We start from the raw sequence: 26,679 nt of genomic DNA, 5'->3' as shown, positions 1-26,679 counted from the left end.
TTTATATGAAGAATTTAATATATTGTAAATATTTTGCTCATTTCATATACTTTAAACGATTTTTCTTACTCTCTTTTTAAGTTTGAACATGAGAAATGTGAAAAGAAAAGTCGATGATTTTGACTTTCATTTACAGCCTTCGACGAAGCAGTCCCGTGTCATTGACGGCTATCCAAATTTAAATAATCAAAAGAGTAGGAAACGTCCAGCAAATTTAAACGTAGGTGGTTATTTTGAAAACTGCTTTTACAATGAAAATTATGATGTTAAAGATAATGAATGCCATTCCATTATGTCAAATATTGCAAGCGTCAAAAAACCTCGTATTGATCAGCACATTAAAGTAACGTATGAATCATCTTACCAGACGCTTACTAGCCACCATCAGTTTGTTCCTTTATCGAAAAATCAAGGCACTGCTTCTTTGCACTTGCATCCAGAGGTAAGATTATGTTGCCTGCATGTTTATGAATTTATTTCATGTTTTCAATCTATTTATTTATTTAGTTATTAATTTTTGCCACAGCTTATTTTGCGCTTTTTTTGTTGCCTTTTTGCACTTAGTTATTATTGTTTTTTTTTGTTTGTTTTTTAAATTTTATTTACACTAACTAGCAGTACTTGTTTAATTACTGCAGTATGGGCATGTACATGTAGCCTAAGGAACAATGTCTTTGGGAGTGAGAGATCATCCCTGCCTGCTTAAAACAAAATACCAAGTTATTACATAAAAAGACAAAGCAGAGGTGAAACTGCAAATTCTGGTCCCCAGCATGATTTGTTGTACAGCCCCACCTGATATTTAACAACTCTACAAAACCAGCAATTGGGCCCCTTCCCCGTGGTGGCAGACCTGATGGTATGGTATGGTAGTTTCACCACTGAAACAAAGGCATTATTCTGCATCATTTGTGACAGGACTGTTTCTGCTACCTGTGTTGTTTTGGTTTTATTTTTATTTTTAAATTGCTGTTGAAGGAATACTAAAATACAGAGCAGCTCATAGTTCTTAAATTATGTGAAAAATAGCTTATTCCACCGGAAATTAACAAAATAATTCATTTGTTGATCACTTTAATAGTTTTTAGCTTGTAATTACCCCATCCCATTCTGAATAAATTGTCGTGTCACATGGTCAAGGTTTTAATCCTATGAGCGACTAAGACCAGGAATGAGGCTATTCTGTGGCAACTGTTCATTAGCTTGCTTGAAAATGAATTGGAGTTTTGCTTTTTTCTATTTTTTTCTGCTTAACAAAAGTAATCTGCAGTGAAAGAACAGTTTTAGGAACCTTAATTGTGCAGATTTATTTTATATTTACCCAAATATTTAGAAAGTTAAACATAAAAGTAAAGTTGGCCTTTTGCTAATATATATCACTATATTTAAGCCGTAATGGAGAAATTTGTAAATAGAACTGGAGAATAAGTATACTGTATTTCCCCATGTATAAGACGCATCCTTTTTCAAAAAATTTGGGGTCTAAAAACTGGGTGGGTCTTATACAGTGGTTGTAGATTTTTTTACTTGCATTTTGCACTCATTGTTTTGCACTTGTTACCAGTATATTAGGTTACATTTTTCCACATTCCGCCCAGAAATGGCTCAGAAAAGATTTTCGTACAGCGCTGAATTCAAGTTAAAAGTGATCCAGTTTGCAAAAGTGAATGGAAATCGTGCTGCTGAATGTAAGTTTGGTCCTCCTACAACTGAGAAAACAATCCGAGACTGGCTACGGGAAGAAGAAACCCTACTGAAAACGCCACAGCAGAAGGCCATGAGAAGCAAGTCAGCAAAATGGTCTGATTTAGAGAGGGAATTGAAGATATGGATTGAAGAGCAAAGGGCAATTGGAATTCCTGTGTCCACAAAGATGGTTCAGCATGAGGTAAGAAGAATTGCTGATGAAAAAGAAGTTACTGATTTCAAAGGAGGACACAATTGGTGCTTCAGGTTCATGAAACGGAATGGACTAAGCATGCGTATACGCACCAGACTTGCCCAAAAGATGACTGAAAGTTATGAGCAGAAGGTCCTTGAATTTCATCGTTTTGTCATTCAATGTCGGAAGACATATCAGTTTGAGTTGGGACAGATTGCAAATATGGACAAAGTCCCCCTTCAATTTGATGTCCCAAGTAACAGAACTGTTGATAAGAAGGGGGTGAAAACTGTAACTGTGAAGACAAGTGGACATGAAAAGAGCCATTGTACAGTTGTTATAGCTTGTTGTGCTGACGGAACCAAGCTGCCTTCTATGCCGATTTTCAAACGCAAAACAATGCCAAAAGAAGACATTCCTCGAGGAGTGATTGTCCACGTTCATGACAAGGGTTGGATGGATCAGGATGGGATGAAGATCTGGTTTGAGAAAGTTTGGAGCAGGAGACCAGGTGGGCTCTTACGCAAACCTGCCCTATTGGTGCTTGATCAGTTCAGGGCACACATAACAAAAAACACAGAAGATTGCTGCAGAGCAAAAAACAAAACTTGCCGTCATACCTGGAGGCTTGACATCCCAGCTCCAACCACTTGATGTCAGCATAAACAAACCCTTCAAAGCTGCCATGAGACGAATGGAACCAATGGATGAAGTCTTCTAGGGACAATTTGACACCAGCAGAAAGAGAGAAGAAACCAACTGTAGGAGAAGTTTGTACCTGGGTGAAAAGATCCTGGGATAATATCAAGATTGAGATCATTATCAAGTCATTTAAGAAGTGTGGTATTTCAAATGCCATAGATGGAACTGAGGACGAGGCAATATATGAAGACAGTGATTCATCATCAGACACAGATGTGGACAAGCTAATGGATGGGAGTTTTGACAGTGATGAGGAATTGTATGAATTTTATGATGAATAAAACTTCAGTTCAATAACTTTGTAATACATTTTTTTTTTAAATTTCAGGCCCCAAAATTAAGGTGCGTCTTATACATCGGGAAATACGGTAATTCTTGTATATTTTATTTTGTAAGGTACTATGGGCATATAATTAATATTGCAGTATTTTATAAATTTTTTTTGTGATACCCATATTGCTCTAATAGCTGTGAATAGTGTAATGTTATTAACAATACTGTACTAGTATTGTTAATAACACTAGTAACTAGTATTGTACTAGTGTGTTAATGTGGTAGAAATGAGGTTTAGTTCATTTCTGCTAAAAAACTAACTCAGTTTTTTAGCAGAAATTATGCATTGGACTACAGAAGCAGTACACATGAACCAGAGCAGTGAAGATTCTCTTGGCTCTGGGAGGGTGAATTACTGAAAGGGGGTTCACATCTGGTGGGTATGAGCTTGGCAAACCCAAAGTCCTGAGCTTGGATATCATCATTCTTCTCTTTCTTGGTGATTATTTTCTACTTCTCTCTCTCTCTCTCGGGAATTTTTTTTTTTTTTTTTGGCTGGTGCAGCATAAACCTCAGGCTTCCTTGTACCATATTGGCTAATAATAAAATTAAGGCCTTATTGCCTGTAATGTGTATGCGATATGCATACAGACCTGACTGTAGCTGGACATATGCTGCATTGGGGGAGAGAGGAGGAAGGGAGAAATTAAATGGATATTGGTGTTTTGTTAGACATTTGAGTTCTTGAAGAAAAAGGTCATTGCCCTAGAAGAAATTAAATTGGGAACTTGTGCATCTTTCAAATTCAGCAAAGTAGGGCTGAATTTGAAAGTACCTTGGATTTTGCCAAAATGAGCGAATTAATGTGAGAATCTTCACAATAAAAAGAAGAAAAAAAGAAAAAAACGGCGTGTTTGACAGGCGTTGCTTCTCCGAAGAGATCACGTGATGTTTATAATGTCGCTACGTCACTTCCGATCATGTGACTGATGTATTGGTCATGTGGCATACGTGCGGAGACAACTCGCAAGACTGTGCATTGCCGCAGCAATCTGGTCATGTGACATCAGTGGCATTATGCCGCGCTTTTCTTTGAACTCAGCAACCGGCAGTCTCACAGAATGCACATCAATGGCGCTATTCCACTGCTGCTTTCCTCGGATGTCGGCAACAGCAGTCTGAGAAAATGTGGGTACCCACTTGTACACATGTGAAGAAGCGCTAAAATGAATGCATTTTTTCCACCGACTGCGTGCCTGCCACACACGTCCACAGAACTGGCTAAAGTTTCGAAAACTAGTCATGTGGTGTCTTATGTCATACACATAAACTGGTCATGTGACATGCCGTTGCTTTCTCTGATCTCGGCGACAAGTAGGGAAAATGTGTACCCACTTCTGCACCTTCGTAGAATGCCACTCAAGTGCTCTGCAGTGAATGCCATCTTTCCCCTGACTGCCAGCTGGCATGGCACGCATTCGGTGGTGCTAAAAGGAAAACACAGAGAATATTTATGATAAAAAAAAGCAAATATCTACCGAGGCATTACACGCTTCTTATTTTTTTGGTTTTTTTTTTTCCTAAAATTATTGAATTCATGTTTTGTGTTAACTGATATGGTGCTAAAAAGCGCAGTATGAAGAAAATTTAAAAAATTGATATGGCGAAAATTTCAACGTCCGACGTCTTTCAAAGGATATAAAATTAAAAGTTACTCTTTTGCGAGGGGAGGCAGGAATTTTATTCCACCGGAGGTCAAACTCACGAATCCGGAAAAATCCAACCTTCTATTTTTCTGCTTAAAACTATACATAGCTACTTCATCTAACAAAATTTCAAGGAAAAATTCTGTCGCTCTCACACAATGTCGAATCCAGGAGGATGACGGGGGTGAGCGAGTTTCATTTTAGGTGGATTTCATTCTCCACACGACCAAAAAATAGAAATTTTTATTTTGATTTGGCAACATTGCATTTTCAGAAATATTAATAAACAATACGATCAATACATATGCGAAGATGAATAAGATTATAATAGTACCGTGCTTAAAACGTTTGATTCTAATTAGTTTGATTTTATGCGAATTTTAATCTCCAATTTTGATATTATTGAACTGTGATTGTTTTCCCACATTCTTTAATAATTATATAAATTTTTTCCTTTTTTTTTTTTTTTTTTTTTTGTAGCATTTACATATGTTATTAATGTATACACATGTACAGTATATCCACAGAACTGACCAAAGTTTCGCAAGCTGGTCACGTGGGAGATACGTCATACACATAAATTGGTCGTGTGACATGCCATTTCTTTCTCCGATCTCGGTGACAAGCAGGGAAAATATGTGTACCCACTTCTACACCTTTTGTAGAATGCCACGCAAGTGCTCTGCAGTGAATGCAGTCTTTCCTCTGACTGCCAGCCGGCATAGCACGCATTCTGTGGTGCTAAAAGGGAAACACATTAAAGAGAATACTTATGATGAAAAAAAAAGCAAATATCTACCGAAGCAGTACACTCTTCTGATTTTTTCGGTTTTTTTTCCCTAAAATTATTGAATCTGTGTTTTGTGTTAACAGATATGGCCCTAAAAAGTGCAGTATGAAGAAAATTTAAGAAATTGATATGGTGAAAATTTCAACGTCCGATGTCTTGCAAAGGATATAAAAATAAAAGTTACTCTTTTGCGAGAGAGGCTGGAATTTTATTCCACCGGAGGTCAAACTCACAAATCTGGAAAATCGAATCCAGGGGGATGACTGGGAGAGAGTTTCGGTAACAGCAAAAAAAATATCCCATTTATTATGTAATCAAAGGAAACAGGCCCCAGTTTTAAGTTCAGTATTCTATAGTTAAGAAAAATTGAATATACTGTTGCATGTGCAATTATTTAAATCTTTCTTTTTTTTTTCAAATGCAATTGGAAGAAAAGTGGCATTTTTTTCGCTATATAATTTTAAACTAAAAAATAGGTCAATTTCGTTGCTGCTTTGCTTATGGGTCGAATTACCCCCCCCCCAAATCAAAGACGAAAAAGGATATGGATATCATTGCCTCTATCGAAGTGAAGCATTTAAAATGGTATCAATGCGTAAAATGGATGCAAGAAACCACATATGCAAAGGCAATCCTGGAATGGATACCTCCATGAAGAGGGAGAATACCAAAGAGGACATGGATAGATTGAGTACAGGAGTGCATGACAGCTCGAGGTCTAACTGATCACGTCACCTTGAATCTCACTTTCTGGTGGTAAAAAATTACCACCAAAAATTACTTGCAGTCTGAGGAGTATTCCCATTACAAATGGAAATACTCCTCTAAAAAAAATCATAATTGAACTTCCTTTTTGAATCATTATTTCTAGAACAGGAGATTTTTTTTATGAAAACCCCCAAACACGAAGGTATCAAAACCTGTAGTACTTAGTACCGTGCATGGGTTGAAGGAGAAGTATGGGGGGAGGGGGTTGCCGGAAACTTTGCTCTAGAGACTAAACATGGGCTTCACCACTTCAAGCCTCCAATAAGCAAAGTGGTGGTATTTCACCGGTTGATGAAAGTCATCTACCACCTGAAGTATATTCACCATCCCTTGACATGTATATCAGTCTATTAATAAAGTTTTTTAAGCTGCAGTGATTATGCATAGCTTTTCGTGCAAGAAAAAAAAACGAAGAAAATTTTCACAAGAGTGCTACCTCTCCTGTGGATTTCTTTTTATCTTAATGAATGTTAATTTTTACAAGCGAGTATCCCTTCCGTGGATTTTTGATGTGTTTTTATCATAAGTATTCTCTTTGATGTGATTTCCTTTTAGTGCCACAGAATGTGAGTCACGCCAGTATGTCACATGACCAGCTTGTATATCCACAGAACTGAAACTTTAGTCAGTTCTGTGGATATACATGTGTATATATTTACAACGCATGTATATGTTACAGAGAACTCTGTATATTTATGACTATTAATTATAATAAGAGAATATGAGAAAACAATAATCATAGTTTAATAATACCGAAATCACAGATTAAAATGCACACGAAATCATACTAATTATAATCAAACGTTTAAGTACTATAACAATCTTATTCATCTTTGCATATGAATGAATCACATTATTTACTGATATTAATGATAATGTGATGTTGCCATATTAAAATTAATATTGCTATTTTTCACCGGGTGGGAGGAATATAATCTACCGGAGATGAAACTCACCCCCAGTTATCTATCATGCTGGATTCGACGTTGCATGAGAGCTAAAGTATTTTTTCCTTGAAATTTTGTTTAATCAAGCGATTATGTATAGTTTGGGGGGGGGGAGAAATAAAATCGGATTTTTCCAGATTCGTGACTTTCACCCTCGCTGGAATAATCTTCCCCATCTTCGGGAGCAAAATAGTAATTTTTATTTTAATATCCTTTCCAAGACATCGGGCGTTCAAATTTTCGCCATATATATTTTTAAAATTTTTATTGAAATTTTCTTCTTACTGCTCTTTTTAGGACCAAATCAGTTTACACGATGTTCTAATTAAAAAAGAAAAAACAAACACAAATACGATAATTAAAAAAACAACCAAAATTCAATAATTTTTATGTAAAATAAACAGAACACAAAAAACCACATCAACAAACAACAAGTGTGTACTCCTTCCATAGAGTTTTGCTTTTTTTTTAAATGCAAGTGTTTTTTTTATCTTAAGAATGTTAATTTTTAGAAGTGTATCCCTTTCCGTGGATTTTTTATGTGTTTTTATCCTAAATATTCTTTTTGCTTGATGCGTTTTACTTTTTTGTGCCATCAACTACGTGGACAGTTGGTGCCATCGACAGAAAAAAGCAAACATCCAAGGAAGGAGTACAGATCCTTTTAATCTTCGGCATTCCTTCTATTTTGCATACTGTAACCCCTTCATATTCGTGTGTTTTAAATCTTGGGAATACGTTATCCTATCCGTCCGATGCATAGTGTGATTTTATCTTAAGAATTTTTGCTTTCACAAGAAAGTATCCCTTCCATGGATTTTTGATGTTTTCTCATCATAAATATTCTCTTTGATGTGTTTTCCTTTCAGTGCCACCAAATGCGTGCCATGCCGGCTGGCAGTCAGGGGAAAGACGGCATTCACTGCAGAGCACTTGCGTGGCATCCTACAAAGGTGTAGAAGTGGGTACACATATTTTCCCTGCTTGTCGCCGAGATCGGAGAAAGCAGCGGCATGCGACATGACCAGTTTATGTGTATGACGTATCCCCCACGTCACCAGTTTGCAAAACTTTGGCCAGTTCTGTGGATATACCGTACATATTAATAACATATGTAAATGTAACAAAAAAAAAAGGAAAAAATTTATATAATTATTAGAGAATGTGGGAAAACAATCACAGTTCAATAATATCAAAATCGCAGATTAAAATTCGCAAAAAAATCAAATTAATTAGAATCAAATGTTTAAGTACAGTATTATTATAATCTTATTCAACTTTACATATGTATGGATTGAATTGTTTGTTAATATTTCTGAAAATGCAATGTTGCCAAATCAAAATAAAAATTTACATTTTTTGGTCATGGGGGGGAATGATATCCATCTAAGATGAAGCTCGCTATCCCTGTCATCCTCCTGGATTCGACACTGCGTGAGGGCGACAGAATTTTTCCTCGAAATTTTGTCAGATCAAGTGGCTATGTATAGCCACTTGATTTCCGGATTCGTGAGTTTGACCTCCGGTGGAATAAAATTCCCGCCTCCCCCTCGCAAAAGAGTAACTTTTATTTTTATATCCTTTGCAAGACGTCGGACGTTGAAATTTTCACCATATCAATTTCTTAAATTTTCTTCATGCTTCACTTTTTAGGGCCATATCTGTTTACACAAAACACAAATTCAATAATTTTTGGGAAAAGAAACCGAAAAAATCAGGGGAGTGTACCGCTACGGTAGATATTTGCTTTTTTTCATCATAAGTATTCTCTTTAATGTGTTTTCCTTTTAGCGCCACCGAATGCGTGCCATGCTGGCTGGCAGTCAGGGGAAAGACTGCATTCACTGCAGAGCACTTGCGTGGCATTCTACAAAGGTGTAGAAGTGGGTACACATATTCTCGCTGTTTGTTACCTATATCGGAGAAAGCAATGGCATCACATGACCAGTGTATGACGCACGACACCACATGACTAGATTTTGAAACTTTAGCCAGTTCTGTGGACATGTGTGTGGCAGGCATGCAGCCGGTGGAAAAAATGCATTCATTTTAGCACTATTTGCATGTGTACAAGTGGGTGCCCGCATTTTCTCAGGTTGCTGTTGCCGACATCTGAGGAAAGCTGCAGTGGAATAGCACAATTGATGTACATTCTGTGAGACTGCCAGTTGCTGAGTTCGAAGAAAAGCGTGGCATAATGCCATTGATGTCGTGTGACCAGCTTACTACGGCAATGTGCAGTCTTGCGAGTTGTCTCCACACGTATGTCACATGACCAATACAGCATAAGTCACATGATCGGAAGTGACGTAGGGACGTCACCTCTTCGGAGAAGCAACGCCTGTCAAACACAGCGTAAGGCCACGCCCTCGGAAAATTCAAGGTATCTGTACCCTTTTTGTGAACTTAAAAAAAAAAAAGCTCTGTCCTGGAGAGGTTGGATAAGGCTCATGACGTAGAATTTTTCTCATTGTGGCCCATGCTTGTTACCAGATGAGGCTGTTTTTACAGGGATGGGATATGCTGTTACAAATTGTGCTTCAGCACCATCACAGGCAATCTACTCTAAGAGACAGAAAAAGGATTTTTATTTAAAATGGAGGCAGATAACAGTCTAGAAAACCTCAGCTGGAATTGGGGAGCTGTTGAGAGAGTACTAAGTCAGCATAGTCCTTGAGGTTGTCACAGACATTCTCTCAGATATGCCAGACAAGCTATGCTTGCTACCTGGGAGTCTAAAACACTGATGGAACTGATATTCGGGTGACACTCAAGTCAAGTGGACCCAATTTTGGCAAAGTCCAGACGGTCTGTGACAGCCAAATCCTGGGTATAACCTCCATGCACAAGTACATGGTGGGTGACCACCCAGGTGTGAACCAACATAAGCAGGGGTCAGGGTGTGGCGCCCACACCACATGGAGGAACGCCACCCCTCTATGTTACCAGGCAGTACTAGGTGATAGATGACTCTCATCAACCGGTGAAATACCACCACTTTGCTTATTGGTGGCTTGAAGTGGTGGAACCCATGTTTAGTCTCTAGAGCTAAGTTCCGGTCAACCCTTCCCTATCTCTTCCATCATGCAGTATGATTGATGACTTTTGAGGTTATGATGAACATCGTGGCGAGATCCAATATTCCTTACATTTCGAGGGTACAGCTCTAAAACGGTGTTCGCAGGCCGGCCATTGGTTAGTACACCGGACCAAACTTATTGGTAACTCTCTGGGAAGCTTCCAGATCAGCTAGTGTTCCAGATCTTGCTACCTCTACGTTGCCACAGTGACTGGAGGTAGTCCGAGTAGTGTGTATGCAGTGGAGTAGCCTTGTCGAGGCCACATTATGTCAAGGATCTGGGTATATTCTTACCACATGTACACCGTATCCAAAAATTTCATTACTTCATACAGCACCACCAACACACTTTTTCTCACTATTGAATACACGATGAATTGTCAAACTGATAGAGCAAGCTTATCTCCGAAAAGATCTAAACCTCCCAAGCACTTCCTAATTCATTTCACAAATATACGTGGTCTCAATTCTAATCTCAACGATGTCCATTTCCACTTGCAGTCTGCCAAACCCCATGTACGTTTTCTGACAGAATCTGAGTTATCGGTTGATTCAACTACTGCTCATCTCAGATGCCCAAATTATTCTCTGTATGATTCCTTTCGCCTCAAAGGTGGTACTTGTGCATATGTCCGTTCTGATATTCCCTGTCAGTGACTTGGCAATTTGGAATCTCCTCTCTTTGATCTTTTCTGGCTTAAAATCTCTCTACCTCATTGTGTCAAATTCATGTGTTGTCTCTACCATGCTCCCAACTCCACTATCGGCGCTTCTGTAGCCAGGTGGGAAGGAGCAGCAGTTCGTAAGACACGCTTCTTGATTAGACCGGGGTTCGAGCCTGTCACCTAAATACGGAGGATGCGGAAAGGTCAGGGAATGACCACTGCATATTCCCGGAGCAATATAGCCTTAGTTGCTAATGTCCTAAAAACCAAATAACAAACAAACAAACCAACTCCACTAATCACTTGGAGCTCTTTGACTTCTTCTCTTTGCAACTTGGCTTTCTCCAGTCGAAGTTTCCTAACAGTGAGGTAATTTTCCTTGGTGATTTTAATGTTCACAACTCCAGCCGGCTTCCGTTTTCTAGTCCCACCGACCCAGCAGGTCGAGTTGCTGGGGCTTTTGCAATTACTAATGACCTAGCACAGATTGTTCATTTACCTACAAGAGTACTGGACAATCCTAATCATACAGCCAGTACGCTTGATCTTTTTCTCACAAACAACCCTTCTAAGTACACTGTCGAAGTGAGAGGTCCTTTAGGCACTTCAGACCACAACTTGGTGATACTCTCTTCTCCAATGGAACCTTTATCTCATGGCTATTCCCAACCTCGTTTTGTTTGGCATTGCAAGAATGCAAAATGGGATGTCCTGCAAGACTTCTTTTCTTCTTTTCCTTGGTCGGATTACTGTTTCAAAACTTCTGATGTTAACGTTTGCTCAGATCGTGGCAGTGAAATTATTCTTGCAGGAATGGAATCCTTTATCCCACACTCCACTTTAAAATCTTGTCCTTTATTAAAACCTTGGTTTTCCAATAAATGTGCTAAGGCTGTTCAAGAGAAGAATGTTGCATATCGTAATTGGCTTGTTTCTAATTCTTCAGTTTCATTTTCTGCCTACACCAAAGCTCGCAACAATCATAAAGCAGTTATTAATCAGGCCAAACTAGAGTTTGAACAGGCTAAGAGTAGAAAACTTGCTTCTTGCCCTAATGGTAGCCGAGCATTCTGGTCTTTGCCAAAGCTATTGGCCGCAACTTTTGCCCACCTCTGTCCAAACCAGATGGTTCTGTTGTCACTTCAGCCAAGGATAAAACTGACCTCCTAGCATCCCATTTTTCTTCCAGCTCATGTATTAATGATCTTGGTAAAACACCTCCCGCCATTCCCAGCACGCTCCATTCAATGCCTTCTGTGGTCTTCCGTCAAAAGGATATCAGAAGGATTTTGATGAATCTTGATGCTAAGAAAGCTCCAGGTCCTGATGGTATTTCTCCACTTGTTCTCAAAACCTCTGCTCTTCAACTTACTCCTATTCTTTGTCGCCTCTTTTCACTTTCTTATTCCAAAGGTGTTTTTCCTTCTGCTTGGAAATTTGCTCATATCCAGCCAGTTCCTAAAAAGGGTGACAAATCCCTTCCATCCAATTATCGTCCCATTGCAATTACTTCTACTCTTTCTAAAGTAATGGAGAAATCTATTAACCGCCAACTCTTAAACTACCTAGAAACCTTGCGTGTGATCAGCAATCGCCAGTATGGATTCTGTCAGTGTCGATCCACTGGTGATATTCTGGCTTATGTTACCCATTTATGGACTAATTCAACGGAAAGGTTCGGTGAAACACAAGTAGTTGCTCTTGACATCTCAAAGGCTTTTGATCGTGTTTGGCATAAAGGTCTTCTAAACAAGCTTCCATCTTATGGTTTGCCAACTGTTTTTAGTAATTGGTTATCCAGTTTTCTCTCTGATCGCTCACTGAGGGTGATTGTAGATGGCTCTCTGTCTTCTAACTTCTCCACTAATGCCGGTGTTCCCCAAGGTTCAATTCTCTCCCCCACTCTTTTCCTCTTGTATATTAATGACCTTCCATTGACTGGAAATCCTATCCATAGTTTTGCCGATGATAGCACATTGCATTCCACTTTCCATTTTGAGAAACCTTGTGCTGCTCAATCAGCTTCAACTTCTCGAAAATCTGCTACCAATTCCTTAAATGCCGATCTTCAGGTAATTCGCCTGTGGGGCAAAGACAACTTAGTTGATTTCAACCCTTCTAAAACTCTTCCTTTTATCAACCCTTCTATCTCTTTTGGGGATTACCCTGACTTCTAATCTCTCTTGACACAAGCACATTACAAATATTGCTTCCTCTGCATCTAAAAAACTTGGTTTACTCTTTCGCTCTCGGCATTACTTTTCTTCCAAACAGCTGCTCACTCTGTATAAATCGTAAATCTGCCCTGCCATGGAATATTGTTCCCACATCTGCGGTGGTGCCCCCAAAACCTCTCTCGGGCTTCTTGATTCCATGCAGAAGAGGGCAGTTAGGTTAATTAATGATTCATCTCTAACAGAGTCTCTCCACTCGCTTTCTCATAGACTTACTGTTTCTGCTGCATGCCTCTTCTACAGATACTTCCATGGGCACTGTTCTTCTGAATTGGCTTCTATAATTCCCGCTCTCTCTTTCAAAACAGTCCGAACACGTGCCGCCACCAGCCAACATCCATTTACTGTCCAACTTCAAACCCACAGAACCAACTTTTCATCTTCCTCATTTATTCATTCAACTGCCATTTTCTGGAACAACCTTCCTTCATACGTATTTCCTGAAATTACAATCTACAGAAGTTAAAGTCCAATGTCAACAAATATCTTCTTTCGTCTTCTCAACCTCCAACCCAAGCACAGTACTAAGTACTATAGGTTCTAATACCTCTCGTGTTTGGGGTTCACATAAAAAAAAATGGGGGGGGGTGCAAGAATGTTTGCTGAATGAGATGCAAGGGCAGCTAGCAAAATGGCAGGGGTGGCCAACAATCGCGATCTATTAGTCTATTGCGGCTTTAATTTTGGTTGATCACTACGAATTTTAAATATACAATCATCCCTCGATTTGCGTGGTCAGTTATACTACCAAAATTTTATATTGCGCAGAGGTTTTCACTACCTGTGCCTTATTTATTATTATTTAATTTTTTTTTTTAACGAAGCTTCAAAAATAGGAATGAAGAGCAGATTTTAAAAATTTATTTATTTATTTTTTTATTTTTTTTTTTGAATGAGTGAAGATTTCATTGAAGGAGAAACACATTTCATAGGGGAAAACCTCATACCGTTGAGTAGGACTATTAATCTCTCAACACTCAATTGCGAATGATTATAATATAAATTTACTCCCATGTATTGTCATAAATTAATCAAGTTAAAATAACTATTAATTTAAATAAGCATGTATTGAACTCTCATATCACATAAAGGGAATTGGAAAGAATTGTGGAAAGACGGCGGCCACCAACCAACACCACAAGCCATCATGAGAATTGAAAAACAATTGTCGTGAAATTCTAAAAACGACGGCACTAATAAATTAATTCACACGTAAGTTAAACTTTAAAATCGTTATTAACTTCTTTTAAAAGACCACCTTACTACGCTTTTATAATTAGATTGCACTAACAGAAAAGTGCAAATTTTATTTATTGTTTTATGGTCGTGACCTCCAGAAATAGCTTTAGAGAAATATCACAAAGGCATTCAAAACTGATTCTTATAAGGATATAATCAAACAGAGCAATAAATGGTGGTGAGTTTGTCCGGTTATTTTGGAAACAACTTCCTCATTAGAGAATCCTCTTTATCAATTATCCTACGTTAGCTGTTCAGGCATAATATTTTTCCAGTTCATGCAACTTAAATTGTTTTAATTGGTAAGCATTGCTTTTGCTGATTTAATAACTGGACAGTACTTATATGTTAATTTAATACCTTTTGATTGACTCAAGCATTTAGGGCATAAGCCTCAAACTATGGAGCAGTCTAGACTATGTATAAATATAGTGCAAGCACATGAGAAATACATAGCTATATCTGAATAAATCAGAATATTAGTAAAACGGCATTGTTTTAAGTTATACATGATAAACCATCAGGCATCTCTCATATTGTGGAGTTATACTTCATAACTGTTTTGCCATCATTGCATCACTCGGGTACCCACCCACCAAAGAAGGGCCAAATAGCCCTGAAACGGTGCCATCTGGGTGGTGGTATCCATCTGAGAATAATTAACATTAGTCTTCTCCTTAGGTGAAGCGTTACTTATTCAAAGTAGTGCGATATCATGGCAACTCGTTGTGAAGGTATTCACAATATGAGATATAACTTAAAACGATGCTGGTTTACTAATATTCTGATTTATTCAGATATAGCTATGTATTTCTGATGCGCTTGCACTATATTTATACATACCTTTTGATTTAAAATGAATACTCATACTACGAAAAAGAGCAAAATGTATCATTTTCATCAAGAGTGGGAACTAGAATACTTTTTTGTAAGGGTAAAAGAAAAATGTTGCTGTTTGATTTACAATGCTTCCGTGGCTATACCCAATAAAGGAAATTTAGAAAGGCACTTCAATGTACTCCATGGTAAATACAAATTGGATTTTCCGCTGAATAGACCTTAGAAAAAATAAATTAGAAGAACTTAAATCTAGATTATTCGCGCAACAAAAATTCTTCATGACACCTAATTTACAATTTAAAGCAGTAACTGTAGCATCATTTAAAGTCATCTTGCAAAAAAAATGCAAATCATTTTCTGATTTAAAGTGAATCATCTTGCAAAAAAAATGCAAATCATTTTCTGATGGTCAATTCATTAAAGATGCATTTTTAGAAATAACAGATTCTCTTTTTGAAAATTTTAAGAACAAAAATGAAATTAAAAGTGCCCTTCGAGATTTGCAATTATCTCGAAATACTGTGATGCAACGCATCGAAAAAATGAGAAAAAATGTGAGCGAACAATTGTGTGCTGATATTGCTAATTGTGTGTCCTTTTCTTTACAACTGGATGAATCTACAGATATCAGTGATACAGCTCAATTGCTCGTTTTTGTTGGTATGGTTTTCGATGATTCTGCCACTAGAGAAGAATTGCTGGGTATGGTTTTGTTAAAAGAAAGAACTAGAGGTCTTGATATCTTTAACTCATTCAAATATTTTATTGAAAAAATTAAATTAAATTACCACTATTTGAGTTCGTATCAGTAACAACAGATGGAGCTAAAGCAATGACGGGGCATCTTAATGGATTCATTGCATTGTGCCAAAAGGATGATGAATTCCCAGATTTTTTTGAGTTACCACTGTATCATCCACCAACAAGTGTTAGTCAGCAAAAGATTAAATACTAAAAGTGTTATGGACATCGCTTTCGGAATCGTGAATTCCATCAGAGGACAATCTCTTCAAAGGAGACTTTTCAAAATGCAACTCTATAAAAAAGAACCAGATCTGATATTACATGCAGATGTGAGGTGGCTGAGTCGGAGTAAGTTTCTACAGAGATTTCGAAATTTGCTGAATGAAATTAAAAAATTTGTTGATCAAAGGGGAGATGATTATCAGAGATACGGAGTGGTTGTGTGATCTGGCTTTTTTGCAGATTTTTACCAGTAAATTAAGTGATCTGAATTTGGAATTACAAGTAAAAAATAAAAATGTGGGTGATATGATTAGTAGTATTTCTGCATATAAATATCAATTTTTGTCAATGGCTAAGGATCTCAAATAAAAAAAAAAAATTCGATCATTTATTTGCAAAAATATCCTGTTATTGAATTTAATAGTGAGAAATATGTTTCTGAAATTGAGAATGTTGTGGACGATTTTGAAACCAGAATCAGTGATTTTAAAACAATTAAAGATATTGTTCAATATATTTCTTATCCATTTAACGTCCACTTAGATACGAAACAAATTGCAGAAAAAATCGCTGTGATTTTTCACATGGAGAAAAATGAAATTATTACATTGCGAAATGATATCTTCCTAAAAGCCAGATCATCAGAAGAAGACTTTTGGAAATATGTTTGCCGAGAAAAGTACCCAAATGTAAAAAAATGCAGTGAACTTTCTGTTTTGGTTCCATATATCTGTGTGAATCAGCCTTTTCGTATTTGAAACAAAAAAAAGACGAAGAATCGCTGTGCTCTTATGGACTTGCATACAGAAGATTCTTTACTGCCTTATCACAGTATATCCCTGATTTTGAAAGCTTGGCAGATGACATGACACAAACTTCGCATAAATTAAAATTTTAAATACGTATGAATTTAAAATAAGAATTCTGAATTGTATTGAATTTTAAAATGTATAAACAACATTTTTCAATATGTGTTGATTAACTTTTTTAATCTTGTGCAATGAAATTTTTGAGATGGTAGATCGCATCAAAAATTAAGTTGGCCACCCCTGAGCTACTCTAGTCTCAACTACCTGAGCTACTCTAGTCGCTACTCTAGTCTCAACTAGAGTAGCTGAGATATAATCCCAGTGATACAGAGTGCCCTACTTTTCAGCTCACGTAACTGTTTGTTCACTAGAAAACTAGATTTGATTACGATAACAGGATGCAATTGATTTTTGAATTGTTTCTATTTTGATATACAATGAGGCAAAGCAGAAGGAAGGAGACTACATTGGCCTGATGAGGGTCCACATGGGACTAGCAATTACAATCTGTAAGGGTTACTAAAATCACAAACAGATACACATTTACTCGTATACACTAGTGCTAGGAATAGAGTAAATAAATTCAATGAGTTTGAAGTAGTTTAGTCATTAAGTGTTGACATTGTAAGTATAACAGAAACATGATGTCAATCTGATAGTGTGATGCAGAATTCAAATACAGTCAGTCCTTGTATAGCATGATAGTTGTGTTTCTAGAAACCCTCGTCCAATGCAAAATCGTACAATATAAATAACAGGCCCTATGGGAAAAATAGGGTTAGGTGCCGACTACCCAAGACTGAACACACATTTGTCACCAAAACATTACCAAACACAATAAATAATTGTAATGAAATTTTGCTAATGCTTTTGCTTCTATCGTAAGCAGACTTGTTCTTTGTTTGATTTTCTATCCAAACAGATAACAGCCATCTCTTCCAATTCTTGATCTAATGGATTTTATTACACTTTGAGTTGTTCCTGCTATGAAAGTTGTTTTTATTTTCTCTGCATTCTTTCTAAGTCTTGCCATTGCCTCATTTAGGCCTGTAGTACATGCAATATCACATGGTCTTTCATTTCGCTCAAAGTGTTTCACAATTTCATATTTTTTCTCTATTGATAGAGGTGGACTGGCTATAAGCTTTACTGGGGAAACCCCGGAGGCCAGTGTGATTTTGGCCTTAAATGCTAGTATGAGGCTGCTACAGATTTTCCCGGGTAAGAATTTTTGACCCAGTCCGCCTCTTTATTGATATTGCTTTTCTTTTTCTCTCTGAATCTGTAGTCTTCACCAGGATGCCTCTTTTTCACACCTTTTAAGTATTTTACTAATTTTTAGGGAATAAAGCACAATTACAAAATGAGGAGGCACACTTGATAAACAAAGCTGCACGTGTAGCAACTGAATAAACTACACCACAAAGGCAGAGGCACACTATTAACACCTCACAAGCTCACATTTTACTAAAGCACATTTCTGGTGGTTACTACCATAAAACAATAAAAACAATTTCCAGTTGCATTTCTGCTAGTGGAATCTGTTATAAACTGGTAGTAAACTCGATCTAATTGCATTTGCGATAATACCGATAGCTGGAATCGTGTGGGTCTTTACATTATTATGGTGAAATGTGTTTCCCCCTTCACTTATATAAAAAACAAATACATTTTCAGAATCTTTTCTTCATTCATATCGTGTCATGTTCAGTTGGAATGATTCTGTGTTCGACTGCCATTTCTTGTAAACACAAAGGCGAATCATGCATAAGTAAATTTGATTCGTGTAGTGTAAACGTGTTTTACGAGGACGGACTGTACAGGCACTCCCTGGCTTGGGTGCCTCCGTAGCCAGGTGGGAAGGAGCAGCAGTGCGTAGCACATGCTTCTTGATTAGACCAGGGTTCGAGCCCGTCACCACCAAATACGGAGGATGTGGAAAGGTCAGGGAATGATCACCGCATATTCCTGGAGCAATATGGCCTTAGTTGCTAATGCTCCTAAAAACCAAATAACAACAACTCCCCGGTTTACGTAATATTTGACTTTTTGCCATCTGGTGCAAACTTAAAAAAATCGTGTTAATGTATTTTGCATCCCATAGGAATTAATGGAGGTATTGTGAAAATATCTTAATGTGAACCCAATAACACAATGTGTTTTTTTTTGGTAATTCATTCCAAGACCTTGGAAGTTGAAATTTTTGCTGTATAACTAAGCTATTTTTCTCTCTAAAAGGTAATTTTTATAATGGAAATTGCACTACACTTTCATTGCTATCATATGTTCCATTATAAGATCAATTTTGAACGCTTGTGATATTTATCTAAAACACATTTCTGGAGGTCACTACCATAAAACACAAAAAAAAAAACAATTTTCAAATTCCAAAACAATTAAAAACAAAAATGATTTTAGATTGCGCTTTTCTTTATTGGGCTTTTCTGTTAGCGCAATCTATTATAAACGGGTAGTAAACTCAATCTGATTGCATTTGCGATAATACCAACAACTGGAATTGTGTAGGTTTTTATGTTATGGTATTGTGGTGAAATGAGATCCCCATTCACTGAAATCTTCAATCATATAAAAAACATAAATAAATTTTCAGAAGCTTCTCTTCATTCCTATTTACTTATTACAATGGTGAAGGTAAAGGGACCAACAGTAAGTGCAAGTGCTGGCAGTGCTAGGAAACAAAACAAAATTGATTTTGAAATAAAGAATGGAGCATGACAAAGTTTGCCATCTATTGCACAGAATTAGGTCTTACTAGTTCAACAGTGAATACTATTTTAAGGAACAGCGTGTGTATAAAAGAACATTTTAAAGGATCAACGTATTTAAAATCAAGTGATCACAAAACAGTGTTCATGTGCTATTATTGAAGATGGAAAAGCTATTAATAATATGGATGGAAAATCAGATTCAGTAGTGAGTGCCCATGAGTCCAAAAGCAAGAAGTATTTATGAAGATATTAAGGATAAGTACGGTAAACTACAAGCCAAGTTTGTGGCAAGCATTGTATGGTTTAATAGGTTCAAGCATCACACTGGTTTTCAAAACATTAAAGTATGCAGTGAAGTCACCAGAGCTGATTCTGCAGCTGCAGAGAAATTTTGTGATGTTTTGGAAAAAACCCCTTCTAAATCTCCACAGCCCTCAACTTCTGCAGCAGCGTGCTTATCAGCTGGAGAGTTAATTCTGGCAACGATGCTTGAAAGGTAAAACTTGCTGACGTTATTCCTGTCTCCTCTCTCTTTTTGTAATTTTGAAATAAAATATTTGTAAATTTGTACATTTTTGTAATTTTCCTGCGCACGAGATAAAAAAAAATTGAATAAATAATTCTATTTATATCTTCGTGAAACACTTCCTTTTTGCTTCAATCAAATTCAGCATGCATAGTTGAGAGTGTTGCATAAGCATTTAGAGAAATTCTGACTTATGTAAAATTCGGCTTACATAGAGTTCCTCGGAACACAACCCTTATGTAAGTCGGGGAGTGGCTGTATGGTGATTATAATGTATGCAGAAAGGAAAGATGTTTTGAGTGGAGAGAAGTGATGCTTTTCATTAAGAAGCACATAGGCTGAGGTTGCCAGTATGATATTGAATTAGCCTGATGTGACATAAATACTGAGAAACAAAAATGATTTTAAAAAAACACACACACACATCCTGACAAGTCTGGGGATTTTGCAATCTAAGAAATATCACCATTCCTGGAGATATGGTTGCCAAAAAGCTGTCCATCGATACCTTGGCAGTATAACATGTCATGCCACCTTGTTGAAACTAACTGGCCTCATTAACTTGAGGAAATGTAGTAGCTAATTCATCAGTCAAAAAAGTTGAGATCATGGTTGTATAGAAGCTTGACATAACAGTTATTATCTTTCCATTATCCTCAAAAAAAAAAAAAAAAAAAAAAAAAAGGGCCAATAATGCACTGAGATGAAATTACACTGTTACCCAGTCACTGCAGTGGTTGCTGGTGGACTTGACAAGAGTTTTTTTTCCTTCTGACCCATAAACATCATCAGACATCCATAGATTGTGAATGTTCTTAATCGTTATCCATTTGAGTTAGCATTTCTTAGCAAAAATTTTTATGATTAAGGAGATTGTTTTTAATTCTTGTAGTACCTGTACCTTGTAAGGATGGAAATTTAAGTCATGTCACAATATTCATTGTATGCTCCTATTGGACATGTTTGCTGACAGTCCATGCCAGTGTGCTGAATACTTTCTCTCTGTGTGAGAGTCCTAAGAGCTTCCATGTTTTCTGGTGTACTGGTGCTTTTTATTCCACCTGGGGGCTTCTTTCTGAGAGAAAAACCAGTTCTTCAAAATTACATACCCATGTTCTAATGACATGAGCAGACAGTACCAGATCTTGATGCTTAAGCTGAAAATGAATGCAAAATAAACATCCAGTGACCTTGTAACTGTTATTCATTTTGTGAAATGCCTTGATGGCAAAAGCACGTTGTGTGCCACTCTACTGTTCCATGATTACTAAATAGTGTGATATGAATAAGAGTGTCAGATATGTCTCTATGAATAAGAGTATATTATTAAATGGCGTGATATGAATAAGAGTATGTCAGATGATGCAATTCCTCCCCACCACACTGGTATTCAGAAAACTAGTTTTAAAATTGCTCGTTTCCCTGTCCTGTCTTATATTAAAAATCTTCAGGTAAAGGAACCTTTAAGTGGTAGTAATCACAGTATATTCATGTAGGATTTATTCAAAGATATAACTACTTCAGGGGTAAAGGAATTTTAATTTTGCATAGGTGATTATAATGAACTCAGACAATTTAACTCCCTTCAGTGGGATCAACTGATATTAAAAATGCAAATACCAAATGTGAAGTGATCAGAAAGGTAATCATGGGGGTTACTAAAAGTTTTATATAACCAAGTAGGAGATATTGTTAAACATTTAGACAAAAATAGATGTCATATGAACTTAGCGGAAGAGAAGAAGAAATGCATAGGATGATTGTAATGTCAGGGGATACAATCCTACAGTAAGCACAAACTAGTGTGTTTCATAATCTGCCTAACTGCTCGAGTAATCAAGGTACTCAGGCAGATTATGTGAAATCTTTGGCCAAGAGTGCAAAGAAAAGCAGCAGCAAGGAATTCTTTTCATGTTATCAATAGAATTAAAATAATTATATGGATCCAGTGAATATGAATGGGATAACTGTTGATGATCCTATATGCAATTTCTAATAAATTGAATAAATATTTTGCATCAGCATTCACTAATGAAATTTTGAGGGATGTGGTTAGCAGAAGTCTGTTACCAATCCCTTCAGTGGGATCAACTGATGTTAAAAATGCAAATGCCAAATGTGAAGTGATCAGAAAGGTAACCATGGAGGCAAGGCAGCCATGACCCTATGTGCTGCCAGTAAGTCAAATAAAATTTTCTGCCCCAAAATATTTGGATTAAAAAATAAAATAAGCCATAAATAAAATAGCATTCATTTATTGAAAAAGAAAAGAATTACAAAATATCTCACATATAATATAATGAAACAACAAGCAAAAATAACAAAATCATTCTGAAATCCTGGAAATAAACTTTAAAATCTAAATCACAGTAATCGTATTCCATCGCAATAATAAAATAAAAGGAAAATTATAATGTTAAAAAAATTTTACAAATTTGTGGTAGATAACTTTCATCAACTGGTGAAATACCACCACTTTGCTTATTGGAGGCTTGAAGTGGTGAAACCCATGTTTAGTCTCTAGAGCAAAGTTTCCGGCATCCCCCTTCAACCCATGCACGGTACAAAGTACTATAGGTTTTGATACCTTTTGTGTTTAGGGTTTTCATTAAAAAAAAAAAAAAAAAAAAAAAAAAATGCTTTAAGAAATGCGAATTTATTTTATTTATGTTTATAAGGTCATTTTCTATTGAAATTATTGCCAAATTAGAAAGTCGTTGAGACATTGTCGATCATACATAATTAAAATCAATCAAAAGATTAATTTTTCAATGGTAATCAATGGATACTGCTCTACGTGGACTAATGTTATTAGTGGTGTCCCTCAGGGTTCGGTGTTGGGACCATTGTTGTTATGTATATTTATCAATGATACTGACGAAGATATATTGAGCTTAATGTTAAAGTTTGTAGATGGTACAAAGTTTTGCAGGATTTTTAATAACAGTAACGATAGTATGCTGCTGCAACAGGATCTGGTTGCAGCAGCATACTGGGTAGATGGGTTGAGAAGTGGCAGCTGAAGTTTAACATTGACAAATGCAAAGTACTGCATATGGGTAGCAGTAACCCCAGAGAAATGTACCAACTGGGTGGTGTTACAATCAGGGTAGTGGAGAATGAAAGAGACCTGGGGTAATTGTGCAGTCAGATATGAAGTTTTCTGAGCAGTGCAAACAGGTTGCCAGAGTAAGTCATGGTCAATGATATTAGCATTAGCATTAGTAGAGGCATTTGATGCAAGAAAGCAAGCTTATGCAGCATCAGCCAAAAAAAAAAAAAAAAAACCCCACTTCCACTTCACCCCTCTGTTCGTTCAAAATACCTGTCCAGCTGAGCCTTAAACTTATTTAGGCTATCAACCTCCACCACAAGGGATGGAAGTCTGTTCCACCAACCAACCACCCGCTGGCTAAAGGCAAATTTCCGCACGTCTATCCTACATCTGTCTTTCCTCAATTTGAATTTATGCCCTCTCAGGTGATTTTTCTGAGCTAGAGGAAGAATCCCATCAGCATTGAGCATGTTTAAACCATTCGAGGCGTTATACACCTCTATCAGATCACCTCGCTGGTGCCTAGTCTCCAGACACTGTAATTTGCAAAACTTAAGCCTTTCTTCGTAAGAGCACCCCTTTGTTCCATTCACTAATCTTGTTGCCCTTCTCTGTACTCGTTCCAGCAGCTCTACATCCTTCTTGAAATGAGGTCTCCAGACCTGTATACAGTACTCTAGGTGTGGCCTGACCATCGCCTTATACAATGGAATAATCACCTCCTTATCCCTGCTGGAAAAATTCCTGTATATCATTGACAATACTCCATGAGCTACTCTTGCAGCCCGTCTGCACTGCTCAGAGAACTTCATATCTGCCTGCACAACCACCCCCAAGTCCCTTTCATTCTCTACCACTGTCAGTATAGTACCACAGAGTTGATACGTTGCTCTGGGGTTGCTGTTTCCCATGTGTAGTACTTTACATTTATCAATGTTAAACTTCATTTGCCACCTCTCAGCCCATCTGCTCAACCTTTCCAGATCCTGTTGCAGCAGCATAGTGTCAGTAGTGTCCTTGACAACCCTGCCAACCTTTGTATCGTCTGCAAACTTGGACATTAAGCCCGATATACCATCATCAATATCATTTATAAATACAGAAAACAATAATGGACCCAACACTGAGCCCTGAGGGACTCCACTAATAACATCAGTCCACGATGAGCAGTGTCCATTGATTACCACTCTCTGTCTTCTCCCCCTCAACCACCCCTTTATCCATAGCAGCAATTTGCCTCCAATGTCACACTGCTCCAATTTGTGTAGCAGTCTTCCATGTGCAACAGTATCAAAAGCCTTTCTAAGATCCAAGTATATAATATCAAAGTTATTCCCTGCATCCAGTTCTTTTGTGACTGCATCATAGTATCCAATCAAGTTGGTCAGGCAAGACTTCCCCTTAACAAAACCATGCTGTGTCTGAGCTATAACTGAAGTCTTGTCTAAATGATCCTGCAGTGCTTCTTTAACCAGTGCCTCCATTAATTTTCCTGGAACAGAAGTTAAGCTCACAGGTCTATAATTACTTGTGTCAGCCTTTGATCCTCCTTTGGGAATTGGGGTCACATTTGCACATTTCCAGTCTGTGGGTACCTCCCCTGAGTCCAAGGAAGCTCTCATAATTATGGCTAAGGGTTTGCTTACTTCCTTTGCTGCCTCCTTTAATATAACTGGATAGATCCCATCCACCCCCGGGTGCCTTTCTTGTGTTTATCTTCAACAGTTTCTCCTCCACTTTACTCCCAGTTATTTCAAGATTCTGTAGCTTACTGCTAGAGTTGAATACACCTCTGGCATTCCCCTCGCTGAATAACTCCTCATGTGTGAATGTCGATGCAAAATATTCATTTAGTTTGTTAGCTACCTGAGCAGGATCATCAACACTTGACCCATCAATATCAATATGCAGGGATGAGGAGGTGATTATCTCCTTGTATAAGGCAATGGTCAGGCCACACCTTGAGTACTGCTTACAGGTCTGGAAGCCTCATTTGAGGAAGGATGTAGAGTTGCTAGAATGAGTATAGAGAAGGGCAACAAGACTGGTGCTGGTGAGGGGAACAAAGGGGTGCTTTTATGAAGAAAGTCTTAAGTTCTACAAATTGTATCACCTGGAGAGTAAGCATCTGTGAGGTGATCTGATTGAGGAGTATAAGGCCTTGAATGGATTGAGCAGGCTCAATGCTGATGGGATTCTTCCTCTTACTCAGATTATAAACCTTGAGGGGGCGTAGATTCAAACTGAGGAAAGACAGTTATAGAATAGATGTGTGGAAATTTGTCTTTAGATAGCAGGGAGTTGATTGCTGCTGAACAAACTTCCATCTGTTGTTGTGGAAATCGATAGCTTAAATGAATTTAAGTCAGAACTAGACAAACATTTCGAACGAATGGATCAGTGAAATGGGAAGGAATTTGGTTTTTTTTTTTGGCTGATGCTGTATAAGCTTGCTTTCTTACATCATATGAATATGCTAATGCTAAAAGGATTTTAAGTTTAAGTTCTGATTGTGAGGTAAATTATTTTATAATAAAGTAAGGTGGAAGAGAAATCACTGCAGCTAAAAGTGAACAAAGGACCTGGTCTGATGGAATCTATCCAGTTATATTAAAAGATGCAAAACAGGTAGTGAAGCCTTTAGCCATAATAATGAAAGCATCCTTTAGATCCAGGAGAGGTACCTACAAATTGGAGATTTGCAGATGTATCTCCTATTCATTCACAAGGGTGGTTCAGAGGGTGAAGTGAGTAACTACAGAAGTTGACCCTCTGCCATGGGAAAATAATGGAATTAATCAGTAGTTAAAAACTAATGCAAGGTCATCTTGATAGCAGTGGAGCATGGGGCAATCACAGTATGGGTTTGTTGAAGGGAGATAATATTGTACCAGTATGATTAGCTACTATGAGGTTGTTGTTAAGAAAGATGCAAAGAATAATTTTGACATAGTACTTTGATTTCATTAAAGCCTTTGATATGGTATCACTTACGCTTGTATAAGTTGCATCGATGTGGCATTAGGGTAAGTTACTACCGTGGATAAAGGAATGTTTAAGTGACAGGAGGTAAAGAGTGGTTATAAGTTTATAAGTGGCAGCTGCTCTTTGTGGACTAATGTCATTAATGGGGTTTCACAGAGGTAGGGGTTGGTCCCCTTACTCTTTTTGGAATTTATTAATGATATTGATATAAATATTTCATATTGGATGTCTAAATTTTGCTGATAATACCAAGGTGGGCAAAGTAATTATTATTTTATTTTGGTACTCTAGGTTGTAGATGACTCCCGTCAACCGGTGCAATACCACCACTTTGCTTATTGGAGGCTTGAAGTGGTGGAACCCATGTTTAGTCTCCAGAGCTAAGTTCCGGTCAACCCTTCCCCATCTCTTCCATCATGCACTATGACTGATGTCTGTTGGTGTTATTAATTAACGCCATGACGAGATCCAAAGTTCCTTACGT

At 37.4% G+C, this 26,679-nt stretch overlaps 1 protein-coding gene across 1 annotated transcript in view; it reads left to right on the top strand.

The window, feature by feature from the left end:
• The first annotated feature begins 235 nt into the window (after positions 1-235).
• Positions 236-26,679, top strand: part of LOC150083380 (uncharacterized) — a 48,723-nt gene continuing 22,279 nt past the window's right edge. The window contains exon 1 of the mRNA XM_090377229.1: positions 236-442. Coding sequence (XP_090233355.1) covers positions 293-442 — 150 coding nt within the window. The 5' untranslated portion in view covers positions 236-292. The remainder of the gene's footprint in view (positions 443-26,679) is intronic.

The sequence above is a fragment of the Mastigoproctus giganteus genome, chromosome 7 (genome assembly GCF_048544385.1).
Source record: "Mastigoproctus giganteus isolate SK-2022 chromosome 7, ASM4854438v1, whole genome shotgun sequence".
Classification (NCBI taxonomy): Eukaryota; Metazoa; Arthropoda; class Arachnida; order Uropygi; family Thelyphonidae; genus Mastigoproctus; species Mastigoproctus giganteus.
Note: the sequence above shows the minus strand (reverse complement) of the source record. Positions and strands in the feature narration are given on the sequence as shown.